The sequence below is a fragment of the Papaver somniferum genome, chromosome 2 (genome assembly GCF_003573695.1).
Source record: "Papaver somniferum cultivar HN1 chromosome 2, ASM357369v1, whole genome shotgun sequence".
NCBI lineage: Eukaryota > Viridiplantae > Streptophyta > Magnoliopsida > Ranunculales > Papaveraceae > Papaver > Papaver somniferum.
In genome coordinates this window covers 134,837,247-134,858,531 of record NC_039359.1, presented here as the reverse complement: position 1 = coordinate 134,858,531, position 21,285 = coordinate 134,837,247, and the positions used below count along the sequence as shown (strand labels likewise).

General features: G+C 35.2%; 2 protein-coding genes and 1 pseudogene across 4 annotated transcripts; 1 reads left to right on the top strand and 2 right to left on the bottom strand.

Moving 5' to 3' along the window:
• The first annotated feature begins 2,986 nt into the window (after window positions 1–2,986).
• On the top strand, window positions 2,987–9,681 carry LOC113349188 (60S ribosomal protein L6, mitochondrial-like). Of its 3 annotated transcripts, none has more exons than XM_026593120.1 (4): window positions 2,987–3,113; window positions 3,469–3,538; window positions 8,118–8,171; window positions 9,096–9,681. In XM_026593120.1, exon 4 carries the CDS (start codon window positions 9,096–9,098, stop codon window positions 9,402–9,404), a length of 309 nt encoding a protein of 102 aa, XP_026448905.1. In that variant the 5' UTR covers window positions 2,987–3,113; window positions 3,469–3,538; window positions 8,118–8,171; the 3' UTR covers window positions 9,405–9,681. The 3 variants fall into 3 exon arrangements, with proteins under 3 accessions (XP_026448905.1, XP_026448906.1, XP_026448907.1); XM_026593121.1 differs by having other exon boundaries at window positions 9,072–9,681; XM_026593122.1 differs by having other exon boundaries at window positions 9,040–9,681.
• A 126-nt stretch (window positions 9,682–9,807) lies between these two features.
• LOC113353990 lies at window positions 9,808–12,149 on the bottom strand (annotated as a pseudogene).
• A 1,029-nt stretch (window positions 12,150–13,178) lies between these two features.
• Window positions 13,179–13,574, bottom strand: LOC113352012 (eukaryotic translation initiation factor 2 subunit beta-like). Its single transcript, XM_026595897.1, has one exon. It carries the CDS (start codon window positions 13,572–13,574, stop codon window positions 13,179–13,181), a length of 396 nt encoding a protein of 131 aa, XP_026451682.1.
• Between the last annotated feature and the right edge of the window lie 7,711 nt (window positions 13,575–21,285).

The following is a 21,285-nucleotide window of genomic DNA, read 5'->3' as shown; positions in this document are numbered from 1 at the left end:
ATTTCATATGATTTGATAAAAACTAAAAAGATTGAAGAAATTTTTTTGGATTTGTTCAGAATCCGTTAACAACAGCAGTGGGAAGAAAGAGAAGAAGAAAACGAATATGAAATGTCAATGTTCTTCTCGTGTTTATAGACCTGTTAAATAGGAAAGGTTATTTGTGGTATTTAAATTTCACACACCTGATCCCGCACGTGTACAGGACCTGGGCTTAAAAAATTGGGTCCATTTTTCATTTTTCTTTTAATTATGGACCTCCGGTTATTGGGCTTTAGTGGGTGGACCTGCCACTAACTAATACCACTATAATAGGATCTATAGGTAATTCCTACTTCTTTCTTTTGCAAGTTTCCTAGTTTCACTAAAATTCAAGCGCCAACATTACCTAGGTTTTGTGTCTATTATGTCTATATATAAATACTTCCATGGTTTTTTACATCTAGTAGAATCATCATATTAATCTAATAACTATATATGGTAATCTAATTGTAACAGATTGTTTCAAAAGAAGAAAAAAACTTATTCTTATTATTCAAAGCTTAACTCATTGAACTTGTTAGCTAGATATAGCTCAGCGCCAATGCAACGTCATTGGAATGGTATAAAGAATGTATTTAGATACCTTAAAGGAACCATTGACATGGGTCTTTTTATCCTTATGAAAACCCCTATAATGAAACCCCCCATACTGAAACCCCAAATAATGTTGGTACCTTTCAGACCCTCATAAATCTCGATCCCAAACTCACCGTAAGGAACACAACAATATCTTGGAGATCGACCCAGCAAACTCTTGTGGATACCTTCACGAATCACTCTGAGATCATTGCCCTATATGAAGCGTTCATAAGTGTATATTGTTAAGGTCTATCATTACGCATATTCGAGGGACGGGTTGTTTGGATTCTACCATTGAAGACTATACTTGTTAGATGTGACTGGATTGTCCTCTTCAAGAGGAAAAATCTTAATAAAAGCAAAATTAAATATTTTCGCACCTATTTGAGATGACAGCCTTTTTCAATTATGATGGGAGAGAAATATAACTTTTAAAGTTAATGAACACCTACTTCTAGTGGTGTATAGTCTCCCCCTGATTATAGCGGAAATATTATCATCACATATACGAAAGAAAACTTCGTAAAGTATTATCCGGTTAATTAGAGACATATACTCATAAGAATTTACGGGTTTCAATAACACCAGTTGGACTGTAAAAATGACTTCAAAGACCATAGAAAATTGTCCTAAAAATAAAAAATGAAATTTAACGTCAACCATGGATTTTATTGGCAACAACCAAACACATATAAAATATGCAAATAAAGCTCCAAAAAATAAAAATTGTGACCTAGAAGGCCAACAAGATAATGATTCAGAATGAGATATTGGACACTTCTTTTTTAAAAGAATTTAAATTCAAGATCAACATAATCACTACAAGGACTAGTAATCGGCTGATAAGCTGGGTGCGCACCCTTTGATCTTTAGTGTCCAATGCCAACTAAAAGTGGAACAACTTCAAATTTTAGAGAATAATACAAGGAAAAGAACTAAACATTGCTAAATATCCCTCGGGAATGCAGAAATTCTCCGTCTCATTGATGTTTGCAATTGTGGATACATGATAACGACATCACATCCTTCTAGGATTTCAATTGGCTTATATGATTCTTGGGTGAGGGAGATGATAAGTATCTGATTGCCACAACTCAATCCTTTATTCTTGGGTGAGCTAGTTGAGCACACTGTGAAATGTGCTCAACTAGCTCAATTTGACGAAGAACTTTACAAAGTCACAGGTGAGGGAGATGATAAGTATCTGATTGCCACAGCTGAACATCCACTGTGTGCATATCATCTAGATGATTGGATCTATCCTACACAACTTCCAATAAGATATGCATGGTACTTTACTTGTTTCCGCAAAGAAGCTGGCTCACATGGTCGAGATACTCTAGGTATTTTTCGAGTTCATCAATTTGATAAGGTAAACAGTTCTGCATCACCTCTCCAAATGCTACTGACTCCTGGGAAATGCATGAGGAAATGATTAAAAACTCCGAGGAATTCTATAAGGAGCTAAACTTGCCATATCAAGTTGTTTTCGTTGTTTCGGGTGGTTTGAATGATGCAGCTGCGAAGAAGTACGATCTGGAAGCACATTTTCTACCTCAAACGCATACAAAGAGCTAGTTTCTTGCTCAAATTGTATCGACTTCCAGTCTAGAAGATTGGAAATCCGGTTTGGGCAAAAAAAGAGAAATGACCAAGTGAAACACTATTTTCACCTGTTAAACTCAACCCTAACAGCAACAGAAAGAACCATTTGTTGCATCCTTGAAAATTATTAGAAGGAAGACGGTGTTGACATTCCAACAACTTTGCAACCCTTCATGGGTGGCTTGACCTTCATTCCATTCCAAACTCCCCCAACAATTGAAGGCAAAGGGAAGATAAAGTAGAAAACACTGTGATTTTGATGATTTTTGTTTAGTGGGAGAGCAAAAAAAGAAAAATATAGTCAACACGCCAACTTAGGCGATTTCTCATAGTGAGCCCAGTCTTATATTTTAAGGACCAAAACCACCTCTCACCAATCTTCAGAACAAGTCATTTTCGTTCAGGCTTTCAAGCTCTTGAAATATGCTTTTGATTGCAGTGATGTCGTAACCTTGTTTGAGTACTCCCTCCACACCTACTATATTGACGGAATTCTGATTTTTGTTTATCCCACTAGATAGGCAGAGTCCTATTTCCAAAATCAATTTTCTTCTAAATACCCTTATATACTGTAATGATTTAATGATTTAAATCTTAGATTTGGTTGTTGGAAAACAGAACTAATGAGAAAGGTTTAATTAAAAAAAAAAACAAATATTACGGGCCTACTGGGCGGGCCACTGGCACACCGCCTTCAGAGTTTCAGTGACTCCAGCTAAATAATTGCAAGAAGTAAAACCTTAAAGAGTTTAACTAGTGAGAAAGAGAGAACCATCGACAGAACTCTTGCCAAAACCCATTCGCTCTCCCTTCATCGAACATTCTCCTCCCTTTGATTTGATTTTACTACTCCATCTGGCTCTCTGATCGATTTTCCAAGAATTCAGGTAACATTTTTTTTTTCTTGAACGGTTTTGGTTTAGGGGTTTGTTTCCTAAGAATTAATTTATGTATTTATTTTTGCGGGATCTATTTTGTTTCCTAAGAATTAATTTAGGTAAAACTATAAAGGGTTCGGTCTATTTTGATTGATTGGAACATCGATCTCTCTCTTCTCTCAATCCCTAATCTTTATAAAAAAAAATTCTTCTTATTTGAGTGATTTTAATGGTATGAAGAAAATTATTTATTTTTAATTTGAAAAGTGATTGATCGAATGTTTATGTGATACTTGCAATACTTATTGCTTAAGAGATCTGTAGTTTTGATTAGCTTAAGAGATTTTGGTCATTTGAATTGCAGGAATTCTGCAGCAATTTTTGATTGCGTCTAGGGTTGGTGTTTACTGTCTTCCTCATTTACATAAGAACAGGTATTTTCATTTTCTCTCTCACTCTTTTTGAGAGATCACAATTTGGATAAAGCTGAACTTATTTGATCAAAGAAACCCTATATTTGCTTACCTTTGTAGATATATATCAATGTTTCTTGCCAACTAAATGTACAAAATTGTTGAGTATCAGGAAATGCACATCAATTAGTTTTCGCTTTTATACTAAGGGTTAGGGATTACTTACCATAGCTAAATGAAGAACTGAACTAAAGTTTATGATAGCTAAATGAAGAACTGAACTAAAGTTTCTTAGGTTGGGGTTTCTTTTGCGTGTTACTAAAAGGTTGAAGAGCTTGGTGATTTAGGGGCAGTTTGTACGTATTGTGAATAGCTTAGACTCCAAACGTGCCTCCATTTTCTAACTCAAATAGGATTTTGTACTTGGAAACGGATAGAAAGAGTAGCCTGGTTTCATCATATTTCCTTGATCATTTATTGGTTATGCGAGGACGAAGAAGTAAGTAAAAAATGTAGGTGAGCGTTGGCCTTTAAGTTCAAAGACACGAACGCGATCTTATCCGTATATTAGTTATAGGTCATAGACGCATTATTAGTTAACTACATCTAATCAGCTTAACTAGCAGTGAACTACAACATGTTAAAACTGAAAATATCTAATATTTTGACCACTAAAATTGAGTTTGAGTCAAAAGAAAATTAGTCAATCGAGGAGGTGGTGGATTATGATGCACATGGAAATTGGGTAGTATCCCAGGTAATATTTGCTGTCATAGTCAAAGATATATTCAATGTGTTTCAGTTTAATTGTGTTTTTAAATGTGAAATCAGTTTATACTCCAATGGGGTTCTCTCTTTATCTTTGAGCTTTAGCATACATCGTACTGTTGAGCTGAAACATTTTAGTTATCAGATTACGCATTTAAGCTGTAAATCTAGGTTGTTTTTCGTGTACTCATTGTTGTTACTTTATTTGATTTCTGGTTAAGTTTACTGCGATTAATTTTCAAAACTTCGGGAATTGGGATTGTTTTTAGTGGCATCTCCAAAAACCTGTGTGTGCTCACTTAGAGCGGGGTTGGGGAGCAGTTGTAGAGCCTGATTTATGTCTCCTGATTTCTTGGTTCTGCTTAGTCCTTTGTAAAATTAAATTTTCTATAACCAGTATAGGGTTCCAAATTTTCTATAGCTTCGGGTAAGTATTTTGATAATCTTATTAACTAGTTTGATAAAGGTGTTTAGTTGTTTTTTGGTCTTTACCTCGTTTGTTTGAGACTTTTGTGGACTATTTGGGAATACCTAGTCGGTTTTCCGTTTGAATGTGCTTGCTTTGCAAGCCAAGTTGCTAGGAAACAAGAGTATCATGTTTGAAGTACAAGTTGAATGGTTTGTACGCTGGAAGAGGTAAAGAAGTGCAAGACCGTGGTGGAAAAACAGATTGGTCATGTGGATATGTTACGTTTTATTAGGCGAAAACTTGGATGCAAAGAACAAGGTATCATTGTGGCACTTCACAATTATAAGGTACAGTACTACATGTGAAGAATATAGTTAAACGAAGAAATCACAAACTATTTGAAGAATGTTGTATGCGAATTGAATTGAATTGAATTGCTTTTTGTCATAAGAAAAAGCATTGGAAAATAGGAAAGAAGTTTCAAGGTCAAACGTGGATGTTGGAACATGAAGATCTGATGTTGATGAAGAATATGTGGAAGTTCTCGAGTGTTTGAATGTTTATGAATCATGTACATCCTCTAGGGAATGGTTTCTGACTTTTAGGAGTTGGAGTTTGAAGTTGAAGATATTAAGCATTCGTTTGAAGTACTTAGGTGCAACTCTAGAAGTTTGAAGTTGTTTGGTGTATACCGAAGTTTGAATAAGAATCTAAAATCCATTTAACTCCGTGGGGTTTAAAGTTGTTTAAACGGTGGAGTATTGAAGAAGTTTTCCAATGTGGTTGCAGTGATGAAAGGATTGAAGAATGGAAATCTGTATTGCTGAATATGGAAATAGAAGCGTTAGATAGTGCGCAATCTAATACATTTGAAGATTAAATCATGCAGTTAAGGCATGAATTTGAAGAACGCAAAATCATGCAGTTTAGGATTTTGCGAACATTGTGTGAAGGTGGAGAAAGAATCAAGCTTGGAGTTGAAGTAGAAAATTCTAGTTTTTTGAAGATATGAAAATATCATGAATATCACCACATATGAAATATTGGAATGTGTTCACACAGATGTTTGGGAACTTACAAAGACTGCATCTTTGTAAGGTATGAATTATTTCATCTTTTGAAGAGAACTTCGTCGATATGGGGGGTACACCATACAGTTGGATGTGATGAAATATTGAACTCCGCATGTAAAAACGAAGTGTTGGAATTTGAAGAAATAGGATGGAGCAAGAGCTCAAATTTGACAAGTGAAGTGGTGAGTTGAAGTCAAAAGACTATATCCTACAAGTTGAAGCAAATGTGCAAAGAATTGAATCTTGCAAGTTTGAAGAATATGTGCATGTGAGAATCTATGAAGTTGAAGACGTGTCAGGAATTCATAAATAACTGGAATTGTTGAAAAATCAGCAAAGTTACGAAAGAATTGGTGATGTTTAAGATTGGTCATCTTGAACTAAATCAATGACTTACGTTTGCAGCATCTTTAGGTGCATTAGTATGTTGGTGTCTTTAGACACAGTTGCAGCCCTTTTATGGAATTGAATTTGTGAAGCACATGTTGAAACACATTGCATCCTTAAAAGGAACTTGAAACACCATTTGGTGTGTTGGTTTCAGTTGACACATTTGAACGTTAGACAAGGATTTTGGAAATTGTATCAGTGCAACGTCTTCGGATGAATGAAAAATTGAAGCCCATTTGTGGGAGTGCAGCATCTTTAGGATGATTGAAGTATGAAGACATCATTAGATGATTGGAGAGTTGAAGCCCTATGAGGGATTGAAACATCTTCGGATGGGTGGCACCTACGGATGAGTGAAGTATTGAAGTCCTTTTATGGAAGTGAAACATCGTCGGAAGGTTGGCACCTATGGGTGAGTGAAATATTGAAGTCCTTTAGTGGAATTGAAGCATCTACGGATGATTGACACCTCCAGGTGATTGAAGGCAGTAGAATATGAAGGCGTGGAAGGTAGTGAAGTTGAAGTTCTCCTGGAAATCTTGCCAAGGTGGAGAATTGTTGGATATTGGCTTGATTTTTAGGAAACATCAGTGTGATTTTCTAAATCAGTTTTTACTGATTTTTGGAATGTGTTTAGACTTCTATCTAAACAAGGGTTTCCTATCTTAGCTAGTTTGGATTTCCTAAATTAGAGTAAAGCTTGGTTTCCTATTTGAAGTATTGTAAGCCTATAAATAAAGGCATAACCTTTAGGTTATAGGTATCTACATCATCTACATCAATATTGTCTAAACCCTTAGGTTGTAGACATTTCCTCACAAAGAAAAGAAGTAATCTCTTCATTAGAGAGATGTAGATCCTCTCATAGCTCTAGGGCTGAGAGGGTTGAAGGTGAGTTGAGAATGTGAAGAAGAAGAAGGGGTGTTGAGTGTCATGTGCATTGTGTATTCTCTGATATATGAAGTAAGTGAATTTTTGCCCGTGGACGTAGGCACATTACCGAACCACGTAAATCTCTGTGTCTTGTGTGTTCTATGTGCATTAGCTTCCGTTGAATGTTTACTTTTTCGTTTCTGATGCCTGATCCTGTGAAGCCTTGCGGAACAATATGAACCTCTCGGCACAACAAGAGCCCCAAATGTGAAACTGTTAGATCCCTCCTCTCTCTCAATTTAAAATCTAGTTCGTAAAAGAATGTTGTTCTCGTATTGTCCAATGCATTTTAAGAATAGGGTGCAAAGAACTTGGAGTTGACTTGAATTCCAAATTTACCATCCGTTCTTATGAGTAATACCATTCTTCTCTTTTGAATTTGTTGATGCATTTACAGATTTGGATTCTGCAATCTAAGATCTTTGTTTGTTATTGAAATTTTAATTGCAAAATTTGATCATCTTAGAAGATTTTTTAATAGTTTCTTTATTAAGGAACTGAGAAGAGTTCAAAGTTGGTTTGACTGCCCGACAATTTCTCTTAAAGAAATCCTGAATCAGGTTTTGCCAGCAATCCAGAACAATATGTTCCATCTATTTTAGAAGGTCATGACTAAATCTTCAAAAGTTAATCCAGCCAATTTCACCAGTAGTATTTCAGATGGATGTTTTTCATCCCTTAAATCCACATGGTTCAGTGGTGTAAATTGTATTTTCTCTATCTAACAGTTAAAGCTTCTATAGCGAGTAACTTTAACATGTCAATGAAACCAACCTCTTAAGTTTATGAGCAACATCACCAAACCCCCTTCTTCGTCCCTTCATTCAATTTCTCTGTTTGATTTGACTTTCCTACTCAATCTTGCTCTCTGATCGATTTCCAAGAATTCAGGTACTTTTGAACGGTTTTGGTTTAGGGGTTTGTTTCCTACGAACTAATTTATGGATTTGCTTGCAGGGGATTTATAGCTTTGATTAGATTAAGAGATAAGAGATTATTAATCAGATTGTGAATATTGCAATTGCAGGATTTTGCAGTTTTTGATTCACATCTAGGATTGGCTCAGTTGCAATCAGAACAGGTACTTTCTCTTACTCTCTGATGAAAGAAAACTTAAATATGTTTACATTATGGTTTTCAATTTTGTTAATATGCATCAGTTTTACATGCCCAACTGAACCTATAAATTGTTTCAATTTCAGAAAGTGCACTACAGATAGTTATTTAGTTCTAGCTCTTTACTAGGTCAAGGGTTACTAAACTAAAGTTTATGATAGCTAACTGAAGAACTGAACTAAAGTTTCTTAGGCTGGCATTTCTTTTGTGTGTTTGTAGAAGATCGAAGAGCTTGACGATTTAGGGACACAGTGAATAGTTTATACGCATGTTCATCTCAGAATTTGTTAATCAAAACCACCTCTCAGCAGGAGATGAAACAGAATGATTTAATGAAAAACCTAATATTAATCAATTTAGAAATGAATCTGGTTCTTTTGTGCTTCATTTTTTGCTAGATCACTTGCAGAGTTAAGTTACTAATTTACTATAATCATGAACCTTGTTTTTCCCGTTTCCTTTTTATTTGATTCAGGAATCAGAACACGTAATTTTTCTTTGACGGGTTTTCAGACAGTGTAAAGAAGGAAATGATTCAACTTAACTTCGAAAATGCTTATTTGAACCCACTTTCCATCTAGCTTGTGTTGACGGATCATTCTCGTTTATGACTAGCACTGTTAATTTCACTGTCATGGACTCATGGTTTTATTTTCTTACTGAAATGAAGTGAACAAACAAACTAACTGGAATAAAGCATTCTCCCAAGGAAATAGCATCGCTGGTTTTGATTCGCAGAAACAGAAGTATAGAACTAAAATATTTTGTTGATATATGAAGTACTTTTTCTTCGAATATCTTGTTTATTTTTACTTGTTTAATTGTTCATATAGGCATTCATTCTTTTCTTTTTTTTTATCTGGAGTGGTGATTACCTTGAACAACTCAGATGGAAGCTAAATTCTTTCGATTTCTTAAAATCGTGGGAGTAGGATTCAAGGCCAGAGCTGAATCAGAAGGCAGGTTGCTGTTTCTGAAATTGGGTTACAGTCATGAGGTTGAACTGTCTGTTCCACCAGCAGTTCGTGTGTTCTGTTTTAAACCTAACATAGTTTGCTGCACTGGATTAGACAAGCAAAAGGTGCACCAATTCGCTGCTGCAGTTCGTAGTTGTAAACCTCCTGAACCCTACAAAGGAAAGGGAATAATGTATACTGATGAAGTTATAAAGAAGAAGCAAGGGAAGAAGTCCAAATGATTGTGCCCAGGCTTGCCTTACTGCCTTAGCTTAGAAACATTTTCTTATAGCATTTGGGTTTCAAGGGCTAGATGCATAGAGACATCCTACCTTGTGTGCCTCTAGTAGCTTCGTTTTGGTTTTGTTCTCATTTTGATTCTTAAGAGAACGAAGTAAAATTGTTGAGATAGAAATGAATTGTTTTAGCAATGAGATATTGTTCGTTCGTTCTTTATTTTGTTTCTGTCACTTCGAAATGTTGTTCTTCCAGTAAAAAATCTTAAAATTTCAGATTTTACTTTACTGCTTACTTTTGAAGATACATCAATACTTTTTTGTTTTTCTGGTATGCCACATTCTCATATAACAGACTCCAAAATGGAGAAAAACATCACTATGTACAGGCCCTCACTGTGAACATCAATAAATAACTGAATTTAAAATGGAATTTAACATCAGTGGGAGCATCTGGTAGTAAAGAGACCCCAATTCATAGAAAGCAATTACATATTTTGCCTTTGATGCATGAACAATGTTTATGACTAAACTAAAAACATTCAGGCAATATCCTCAGCAAATGTGAACATCTTCTTCCTGGATGGCCACTTCCAAAAGATCTTCTGAGGGTCCACTTAGTCAAGAACATAGATTCGAGAAGCGACATCTTGAACCATCCAGTCAAACGCCTCCAGCAATCCCTCCCCAGTGTATGCACTACATCCAACAATTTTCCAGTGCCGGGTTCTGTCCATAGCATCTAAATTGAGCACCTGCAGCGGTTTAATATTTTTAACTTTGTACACAGCAACAAACCACAAGTCCTACAAGATATCCGCCAGTCATCCTTCCTCGTGAAGGAAGAACAGGAAGTAGAGGTTGGGACAGAGACTCAAATGTTCAGGGCAGAGATAAGTGCAGCACAAGTAAGCAGCAGATAAAACCTAAGTATAGCACTGAGGCTTCCCACCCCCTTGAGGGTTTGCTCATGAAAGATTTAGAGCTTTCAAAGCAGTGAAAAGATGAGAGTAGTAAGGGGAATTTCTAATTGAGCATGTATGATGAACTTCCATTATTTCAGTAAGTGTAGATCCTGAACATTGGTCTTGTCTAGAAGGTCTCATTGGATAAGCGAATAAGGTTATCAGATTGAACAATGATGAAAGTTGAAGATTTTTATGAACCAGTAGTAACCTTATCTTAGCAATCTCATGTGGTGTCAGAGCACCTTGTATGTCCTGCTTATTTGCTAGTATAAGTAAGGTAGCTCCTGATAGCCTCTGTCGGAAGCACAATTAGGTTATATCAATCAATGAAGTACGTCTATGAAACACAAAACCAACAGCAATTACTTCCAACGAGCACCTTTAAGCAGTATAAGGGACTAATGCCTCAACTTAACTACATCGATAATGTGAGACTAGCAAAGAAGTACTTAAATGGAGATAATATGCGCAAAAGCGAAGAAGCAATTACGAATACTATCTCTCTACAGACACAAAATGACAATTAGAAGTACTATAATCTATCGACACAGTCTGACATTACCTCTTCCTTCAAAAGATTATCCAATTCCATGTTGCAATCCCCTAATCTCCTAACATGCGATAACCCATACCACCATCAGTTTGTTCAAAGTAATTCCTCCAATAAGACCTAATGGTTATCTGCCCACCAATATCCCATATATTAAGAGTATACCTGAAAAAACAGCAAATGATAATTAGAACGAAATACCAGTTAAGAATGATAACAACTGCAAGTTGCCAACCATAAGCAAACGCTTAAAATCGAAATTTCAGATGTGTACTATTAACGATTGTTTCAGGATTTTCCCCTTGTAATATGTTTCATTGTTGCAATCATTTAAACATGAAATGAGGTTTTTAAGTTAGTTCTCAAATCTTACACGTCTCATCTCACACTGGATGGAACTACACAAAATAACAGCCTATGTCACTTCAATTAGTGCTGGACAAACAAAGGTCCTTTACACTCGGAGTTCTGAGGAAAATTGGACCCTCCGTGTGAATTTTGGTCGTTGAATTTGCCAGCTGGTCCAAATGGTTACAACTAGCAACGAGGAAAATTGGTCCCTCCATGTGATGTCTCATCGTTCAATTGGCCAGCTGGTCCAAATGGGTTCAACTAGCAATTTTCAGAAATGGTTTCCTAGTATTTCCAGGTTATTCAGAAACTAAACAAACTAAAAACATTCAGGCAATATCCTCAGCAAATGGGAACATCTTCTTCCTTTTTATCACATAAAAGGAACATAGACATTATAATCCCTAAATGTCTGTATTTCAATGTAGCTCAAAATCAAACACATAAACAAGAAACTTAGACCAATTGCAATTTTAACTTTTCCTTAGTAAGAAAAACAATCATTGCTCCTCACATGCTGTTCAACAAATTTCAACTAGAAAAATCAATCAAATTTCTACAAAAAAGATACAATAAGTTTTCATCAAACAAGATTATGAAGTAGACAGTGAAATAAACTCATATAGAAAAAGGAGCTTCAGCTTACGTACTTATCATAATTGATGGTTTTGATATTAAAACCTAATGTTGGACTGATAACAGTAGTATCTTCTCCATTGATTCTCAAGACTATCGTTGTTTTACCAGAATTATCAAGTCCCCTGCAATAAATAGAAAGATGAGATATTATGGAGGTTTCGAAACCATACACCATGAGAATTCGCATCTCTTTTTCTTTCCTTTTGATTTTTCTAATGATACTGAGAAGTCCCATTTTCAGATGCACACTAAATTCAATAAGAACCTTGATGATATCGAATCTGCTGAGAGGTGGTTTTGATTAACAAATTCTGAGATGAACATGCGTATAAACTATTCACTGTGTCCCTAAATCATCAAGCTCTTCGATCTTCTACAAACACACAAAAGAAATGCCAGCCTAAGAAACTTTAGTTCAGTTCTTCAGTTAGCTATCATAAACTTTAGTTTAGTAACCCTTGACCTAGTAAAGAGCTAGAACTAACTAAATAACTATCTGTAGTGCACTTACTGAAATTGAAACAATTTATAGTTTCAGTAGGGCATGTAAAACTGATGCATATTAATCAATTTATAAATGATCCTAGTTCTTTTGTGCTTCATTTTTTGCTAGATCACTTGCAGTGTGAAGTTACTTATTTACTATAATCATGAACCATGTTTTCCAGTTTCCTTTTTATTTGATTCAGGAATCAGAACACGTAATTTTTCTTTGACGGGTTTTCAGACAGTGTAAAGAAGGAAATGATTCAACTTAACTTCGAAAATGCTTATTTGAACCCACTTTCCATCTGGCTTGTGTTGACGGATCATTCTCGTTTATGACTAGCAATGTTAATTTGACACTATCATGGACTCATGGTTTTATTTTCTTACTGAAATGAAGTGAACAAACAAACTAAATAAAGCATTCTCCCAAGGAAATAGTATCGCTGGTTTTGATTCGTAGAAACAGAAGTATAGAACTAAAATATTTTGTTGATATATGAAGTAGTTTTTATTTGAATATCTTGTTTTTTTTTCTTTGTTCAGTTGTTCATATAGGCATTCATTCTTCTTTCTTTTTTTTTTTTTTTTGATATAATTCATCTAGGGTGGTGATTACCTTTAACAACTCAGAATGAAGAAAAACATCACTAAAATGATAAATTGCAACTGATTTCATTACTCAAAATTGGTGATAATACAAAACAAAATATTAGCAGTACGATGGATAATTAATTCTTACAACATTCCACTAATCGGTACCAAATATTCCACATTGCTGGCAATTCAGAAAAAAGAAATATAATCATTGATATATGTTTTCAGAATCCCTTCAAAATTACTGGATTCAAATCTTCCGCTAACAACAAGTCTCTGTTGTCCATCCAAATATCCAGTTATTCCCGTCTGAGTAAGTAAGAACTTCATAACATGCTCTGGCTCCTTGTGCATATTTTCACAGATGTCCATGAAATTCACAAGGGAAGTCTTGTTGATGCCTTCACGATCGCGTAGTGATGTTCTTGGTGGCATGAAAGTTCTCTTACGTAAATCTCCTACAAGCTCTTGAATATCCTCTTGAACAGTTTTTAATGCGCCATCAAGGGGCTCTTCATATTCTGGATTATTCTCACGAAGAAAGTTCACCATGCGATCAAGGAACTCTTCATATTTATTTTCCATTGCTGAGATTTAACGGGATGGAGTTTTGTGATCTGTTAAAGGGGGATGGAGTTTTTATGACAGCTTGGTTGAAGGGAGCTACTGCTTTATATAGACTAATTTGAGGTTCTAAATTCAGGTTATGATCGGAAAAATAGAGGTCTTCAAAAAGGAAAGTAAAAGACAGAGTGTCAGATGAGAGATTTGAACCCACGCCCTCTCTCGGATACTAGAACTTGAGTCTGGCGCCTTAGACCAAGGTTCGAAAAACGGGTCACGGCCCAGGTCACAGGTACTAGGCGTGACCGTTATAACGTGTTTTGACGGGTGTGAGCACGTTTTGGGTCAAAAACGCGTTATATAGGAATAAAACGCGTTTTTTTGACGTTTTTTTAAAATAACGGGTGTGATAACAGTTAAATAAGAAAAATAAATAATTTGTGATCTGAATTTCCTATGTAACGGTAATTACAGCTGTGAAAACGGTTATTTTTCAAACTAAGGCTTAGACCACTCGGCCAACCTGACTCTTTGGGGTTCTTTTGTTAAAGGTTCTTTTAAACCATAGCCATAGCTAGTTTTGCCATAACGTTCGTGTGTCATGTATATTTTTGCACCCTTGTTGTGTTGGCCCAAGAATATAAAAATGAAATGAGATTTGACCTGTAAAGAAAAACAGACCATCCCAGACAAAAACCTAGCGCAACACCACTAAAACCCTTCTCTCATTCTGTCTCTCCGTTCGATTTGATTTATTCCCGGGTCGATTTTACAAGAATCCATGTAAGATTTTCAATGGTTCTGGTTTAGGGATTTGTTTCGTACGAATTCATTTATGTATTTGTTTTCACGGGATTTATAGTTTTGATTAGCTTAAGGAGATTCAAATATTATTCCATAGAGAAGCGAGATTTTTGCAGCGGGATTATCATCGCATCTAGAATTGGTGTTTCTTCCTCATTTTCATCAGAACATGTAATTTATCTCTCACTCTCTGAGCTTTCTTTCTTGTAAGTGATATAATTGATTAACCCTGAACTTTTATTTGATTAAAGAAACCCTAAATTTGTAAATTTTTTCATATACATCAATTACTGACTACACTAACAAAATTGTTCAGCATCAGTAATTGCACAGTAATTAGTTTCACCTTTATACTAGGTTAGGGATTACTAGATTGAATCTTATGATAGATAACTGAATGATTGAATTAAGGTTTCTTAGGTGTGTTTCTTTTCTGTGTTGGTAGAAGAAGGTCGAAGAGCTTGGTGTTTTAGGGACAGTTTATTATACTCACGTTGTGAGTAGCTTAAACTCCAAATGCGCCTACCTTTATCTAACTCAAATAGGATTTTGTACTTGGAATTAGATATAAAGAGTGGTCTGGTTTCATTATATTTTCTTGATCTATGGAAATATTTCTTTGTTTTGGATTAAACTAACGAAAATTGAATTGATAGAGCATTCTTATCGGTTACACTAGAACGAAGTAAATAAAAGATGTAGGCGAGCAATGGATTTTTTGTTCAAAGACACCAACACAATGCAATCCTAGTAATTTTAGTAATAGACGTATTATTAGTTTGTTACACCTAATCATCTTAAACCAACAGTTAACTGCAACTTGCTATAACTGAAAGTGTCTTATCTTTTGACAAATTAAAATTGAGTTTGATTCGTGGTGGTAGATTATGATGTACAGGGTAATTAGAAATTATCTCATGAAACATCTTTTTTATTGTTGTATTCGAAGATATTGAATGATATTTCAATTCAATTTTCTTTATAGATGTGAAATCAGTTTATACTCTAATGGGGTTCTCTCTTCGACCTTTAGAATATTGTTTTGTTTTTCTTTACTGTGCAGTCGAAACATTTTAGTTATTGGTTACAAGTTTAAGCTGAAAATCTAGGTTGATTTTTGTATACCCATTGTTCAGTAAATCTTTGTTACTTTGTTTCATATTCTTTCCCAATTTAAAACACATATTGTTGCAGTTATTTAATACATATTGTCCGATGAATTATAATACCTCAACCTCTTGGAATGATATCATTACAGAACCATGTTGTTTTTAACTTTAAGGGATTTTATGTTCATTAATTCATTATTTGGGTTGTGGAGTTCAATAGAACTGAGTACAATGGAGATGAAACTGAGAATGATGAATGAAAAACCTTATATTAATCAATTTATAAATGATTCTGGTTCTTTTGTGCTTCATTTTTTGCTAGATCACTTGCAGAGGTTAGTTACTAATTTACTGTAATCATGAACCATGTTTTCCCGTTTCCTTTTTATTTGATTTAGGAATCAGAACACATAATTTTTGTTTGACGGGTTTTCAGACAGTGTAAAGAAGGAAATGTTCAACTTAACTTCGAAAATGCTTATTTGAACCCACTTTCCATCTAGCTTGTGTTGACGGATCATTCTCGTTTATCACCAGCACTGTTAATTTGACACTGTCATGGACTCATAGTTTTATTTTCTTACTGAAATGAAGTGAACAAACAAACTAAATGGAATAAAGCATCCTCCCCCGGAAATAGTATCGCTAGTTTTGATTCGCAGAAACAGAAGTATATAACTAAAATATTTCGTTGATATATGAAGTAGTTTTTTTTCGAATATCTTGTTTATTTTTACTTGTTTAGTTGTTCATATAGGCATTCATTCTTTTCTTTTCTTTTCTTTTTTTGATACAATTCATCTAGAGTACTGATTACCTTGAGCAACTCAGAATGAAGAAAAACATCACTAAAAGGATAAATTGCAACTGATTTAATTACTCAAAATTGATGATAATACAAAACAAAATATTAGCAGTACGATGGATAATTAATTCTTACAACATTCCATTAATCAGTACCACATATTCCACATTGGTGGCAATTCAGAAAAAAGAAACAAAAATCATTGATATATGTTTTCAGAATCCCTTCAAAATTATTGGATTCAAATCTTCCGCTAACAATAAGTCTCTGTCGTCCATCCAAATATCCAGTTGTTCCCATCTGAGTAAGTAAGAACTTCATAACATGCTCTGGCTCCTTGTGCATCTTTTTGCAGATGTCCATGAAATTCACAAGGGCAGTCTTGTTGATGCCTTCACGATCTCGTAGTGATGTTCTTGGTGGCGTGAAAGTTCTCTTACGTAAATCTCCTACAAGCTCTTGAATATCCTCTTGAACAGTTTTCAATGCGCCATCACGGAGCTCTTCATATCCTGGATTATTCTCACGAAGAAAGTTCACCATGCGATCAAGTAACTCTTCGTATTTATTTTCCATTGCTGAGATTGAATGGGATGGAGTTGTTGTAGTTTTTACGGTGATAAGAAAAGTGGTTCGTCCTAGCTTGGGCAGCTGTAGCAGGACGTTTTGTTCACTTGAATTTCTCAAGTTTTGTGCTTAACACTTGGGATTCTATCTTCGTATAATTTGTTGCTTTCTTGGTTATCTTCTTCCTCTTGTAGAAACTTTGTACAATCATCTTCTTCTTAATAAATCTTCTCTTTTGTTTAAAAGAAAGAAAAAAAAAACACAAACTATCCTAGTTAAAAGGGAAGACTCGGCACTTTAAAAAAAATATAGGTGCCATACGGTTTTCCTTGTAGTTTGCAAAAGTATGTTAGAAATATCAGAATTGATATATACACATAAGGATTTCAACGCAAAATGCACCGAGTGAAACAGAAGGGAAAATTAGGCGCAGACCCAAAAAAAATAATATTCTCATTGTTAGGTCTACAATTAATTTTAGGTACAGTGACACCCATAATTATTTCTGTGACACCCATAATTATATAAAATTATTAAAAATGTCTTCATGACGGATTATGCATCCGCATGACGGGTTATGTATCAAGGGTATAATTGGCAACGCAACTTGGATATAACATACCTAAAAATCCACACCTTGAAACTTTACAAATTTTATATCGTTGGAGATCTTTTCAAAAGATCTACGCAACGAGTACAAACAAGAATATCAAAATTTTGTTTTTCACGAAAAAATCGGAAGTGATCATCATTTTAGGCAAAATTTTCGAAAACTTGATACATAACTATTATGCAGCCACCAAAAAAGATGCATAACACATTTTGCAGACGCATAACGAATTATGCAACCATTTTCTCCACTGCATAACAAATTATACATTTGGATAACAAAGTTATGCATCTATAACAAGTTCTGTAACCATTGTTTTGGTTGATTTTATTGCTTACATAAAAAAAAGCTGATGCATAATGCACTATGCATCCATATTTACGGATGCATATCAGGTTATGCATCTATTTTCTCGATGCATAAAAAATTGTGCAACAAATTTCTCGATGCATAATGCATTATGCAGTCATATTTTCGGATGCATAACAGGTTATGCATCTATTTTCACGACTGCATGTTATGTAGATATTATTGTAGGTACATGACAAGTTATACAAACTTTGCTTTTGTTGGTTCTAACAATAACAAAAAAGTTGATGCATAACATGTTATGCAAACATTTTTTGGACTGCATAATAAGTTATACAAGAACTTTTCAAACTGCATAACAGGTTATGCAGCTATGAAAATAGATGCATAACCTGTTATGCAGTTTAACAACTTTTCGAGACCAATTGGAACAATAACATTTTGAAACAACAATTGAAGGCTTCAAAAGAAAAATAAAAAAGTGGTACCTATGATAGCACACCTAGGCTCAGCCATGTTGACCTTTTGTTTTGTTACTCGGTAGCACACTAACAAAAAAAAAGTAGTGGGACAAAGAATTGTTTTCATTTTCCGAATAAGGGGACCTGGTGCTCTGAAGTTAAGAAAACAGTGGGTGACGTGTCAAAGTCTAGGCCACACGTTTCATTTTCTTATCAAACCAGAACAACTCCAATCTTATTTCGAGAAGTCGCTGCCAAACCACGTTTCATTTTTCTGTACCATTTTCTTATCCCTTACATTTTTATCAAATTCATTTTTTTTCTTTTTTTTTAATCAGAATATCAAATTCATACTGATAGAATGGGATCTTTGGATTAATTGTTGGGTTTCATCTTTTATCGTTGACATTTGTTATGGATTGATTGGTTTCCTGTACAATCCGAGATTGGAACTGAAATTGATTTCATGATGGAAGAATACACATCAATTAGGAGGTGAGTGGGGATGGAAAAAACCGATGTTCAAATTCAGTTAGAGAGGTGAGTCGGAACTGAGAAATTGATTCACCAATCAATTAGGTAAATAAATGATCGATTGTTGAGATTTATGAGAAGATACAAATGGTGGAAGAAGTGAATAGATGGGGTTCTGGTGGTGACGGAGGTGGTTGTGATGGCATCTGGTAGTGGTGATTTGGTGTTGCTGGCGTTTTTTTATTTTTTCTGGGTAAACAAAGTACTTTGATTTTGGGGTGGCGTCGATGTTCGAAGTGGTGGCGGTGCCGGTGACCGAGGTAGCAGTGGCGGTAGAGAAGGAGTAGGTGGTGGAAGCAGAGAGAAAGAGTATGATAGAGGAGAAAAAGAGAAGACGAAGAACGAAAAGAGTACGAAGAACATATAAAATCTCAGGATAGAATTTAATTTCAATAACCTGAGAATAATTTTTCGTTAAAAAATAGGTGCGCATCTTCAAATTTTTTAACGTGCATTTCACACTGGGAGAAATCTGAAAAATGGGTGTGACTATAATTTTCTTTTCACGAAACAGAAAGTGAGCCCTAACGACAGCCCCTACAAACCACGTGAAGAGAGATGGCCCACATTTTTGTTTCACTCGGGGAAATTCTTCGGTTTGTGTAGCAAGACTGAAATATAAAACAACGGAACAAGTTGCTAAAAAGAAACAGTCTTGAGCCTAGTTAGTAAGTTCGCGAATGATTCACGAATTATTCACGAATTATTCACGAATTTTTCCGCATCACGAATTTTACCGTCTTATTCACGTACGTTTGCAACTCCGAACCCAAGTCGCGTATTATGTGGCATTCCCGGATTATTCGCGAACCGTTCACGAATTTTACGTATCCCGAATGATACGTCCGCTTAATTCGCCATAAATTCTTTAGCTTTTACTTTTTAAAGACTCCACTTTTTGGGCTTTACTGCCTCCCGAGCATACACGACCGAATATTAAAAGTGTTGTAATTTTTATGAAACAAAAACGACTGAAGAGATTTGAAGGTGAAGGTGAGAGAGATCTCAAACTCACTAACCAAGCATCTAAACCACCATACGACGTCCTCTTGGATAACTAATGTTGTATATATTATTAATATCATCATATTAAGTTTATTTTTTCTTTAAATAACTCACACATATGCATAAAAATTGGTCTATGACCTTATAAATACAAATTATTTGTTATATATAGATACCGAATTTTCAGAGCCGAACTCACATTTATAAATCGAATTATACACGTACGTATGCCGTTCCGAATTACTGACGAATCACGTCCCGTTGACCGAATTTTGGACCGAATCTGGATTTTACAAAACCGTATAATACTCGTACGTTTGCCGTTCCGTATGTTTGCCGAATCCCGAATTGCTAACTAGGGTCTTGAGTAAAGAAAAACAAGTAAAAAAAAGTTCCGGCTTATTTTGATTCTAGTTAGTAAAATAGTAAAGAAAAACTACAAAGATGAAAAATTGAGCAATAATCTCTTGCAACAGGATACCGCCAGAGAAATCGAGTGGCTCCAACTGCTCCAGAATATATGAGCTTTATTTATCACTTATTGCTTTTCGTAACTGTATAAAGAAGAAAAGCGTCTGTCCGCGGCAAGATAGATTATGAGAAGAAAACGGTACAAATTATGGGATAAAAAAAACGTTAATTTCTACATGACAGTAGCTACCTGTAAACTAGGGCCAGCCATATGCCGGTGATACAAGGGTAGAGGCCTGTAGTTGTAGTTTCACATCAGAAAACATTAGACTTTCGGAAGTTTCCTAGTTTGACTAAAATTCAAATGCAAAAATTATCTAGGTTTTGTGTCTATATAAATCTGACGGGATTGGTGTATACTCAAACTAATTGGAGTATACCCAATAAAACAAAATCTGATTATTTTGAAGTAAAATTAAGCCACCCCTTAATCTTGTATTTTCTAAGTGGCTAATATGCCCTTAGTTAATTAACACTAAAATTCTGATTAGGTTAATTAATTGAGTTTAGATTAAAAATTTGAAATTATGAATTCAGTAGATTAAACCTTTCATCTGTCTTATGAGTTCGATTTCGATCAAAAATTTGGTTTTAAAAATGCACAAGGCCGGCAAGGTAGGGTTTGAATAAGGTGCCGACCGGTCTTCAGCCGGCAAGGTCCTCGTTGAATAAGTTGCCGACCAGTTTTCGGCCGGCAATGCCAATTTGAATAAGCTGCCGACCAGTATTCGTCCGGCATGGTCCTCGGATGAAGAACACGCCGACTATCTTGGGAAACAATCTTACGTCGGCATGTAAATATTTCCTTCCATGCCGGCTATCGTAAAGTCGGCATGCACATAATTTATAACACTGCCGGCTGACCTTTTAGCCGGCATGATAAGGATTTATAACCTTGTCGACCTGTATGTATACCAAACAGAAAACATAATATGGGTAGATGTAATTCACTTTATTCATGCAATTTTGGTTACTACATTGATTGAAACATAAAAACGAATGCACTTAGCATGTGCATTAAGCCTTTGAACCCATAGGCGACCCTAGTGGACGAGTT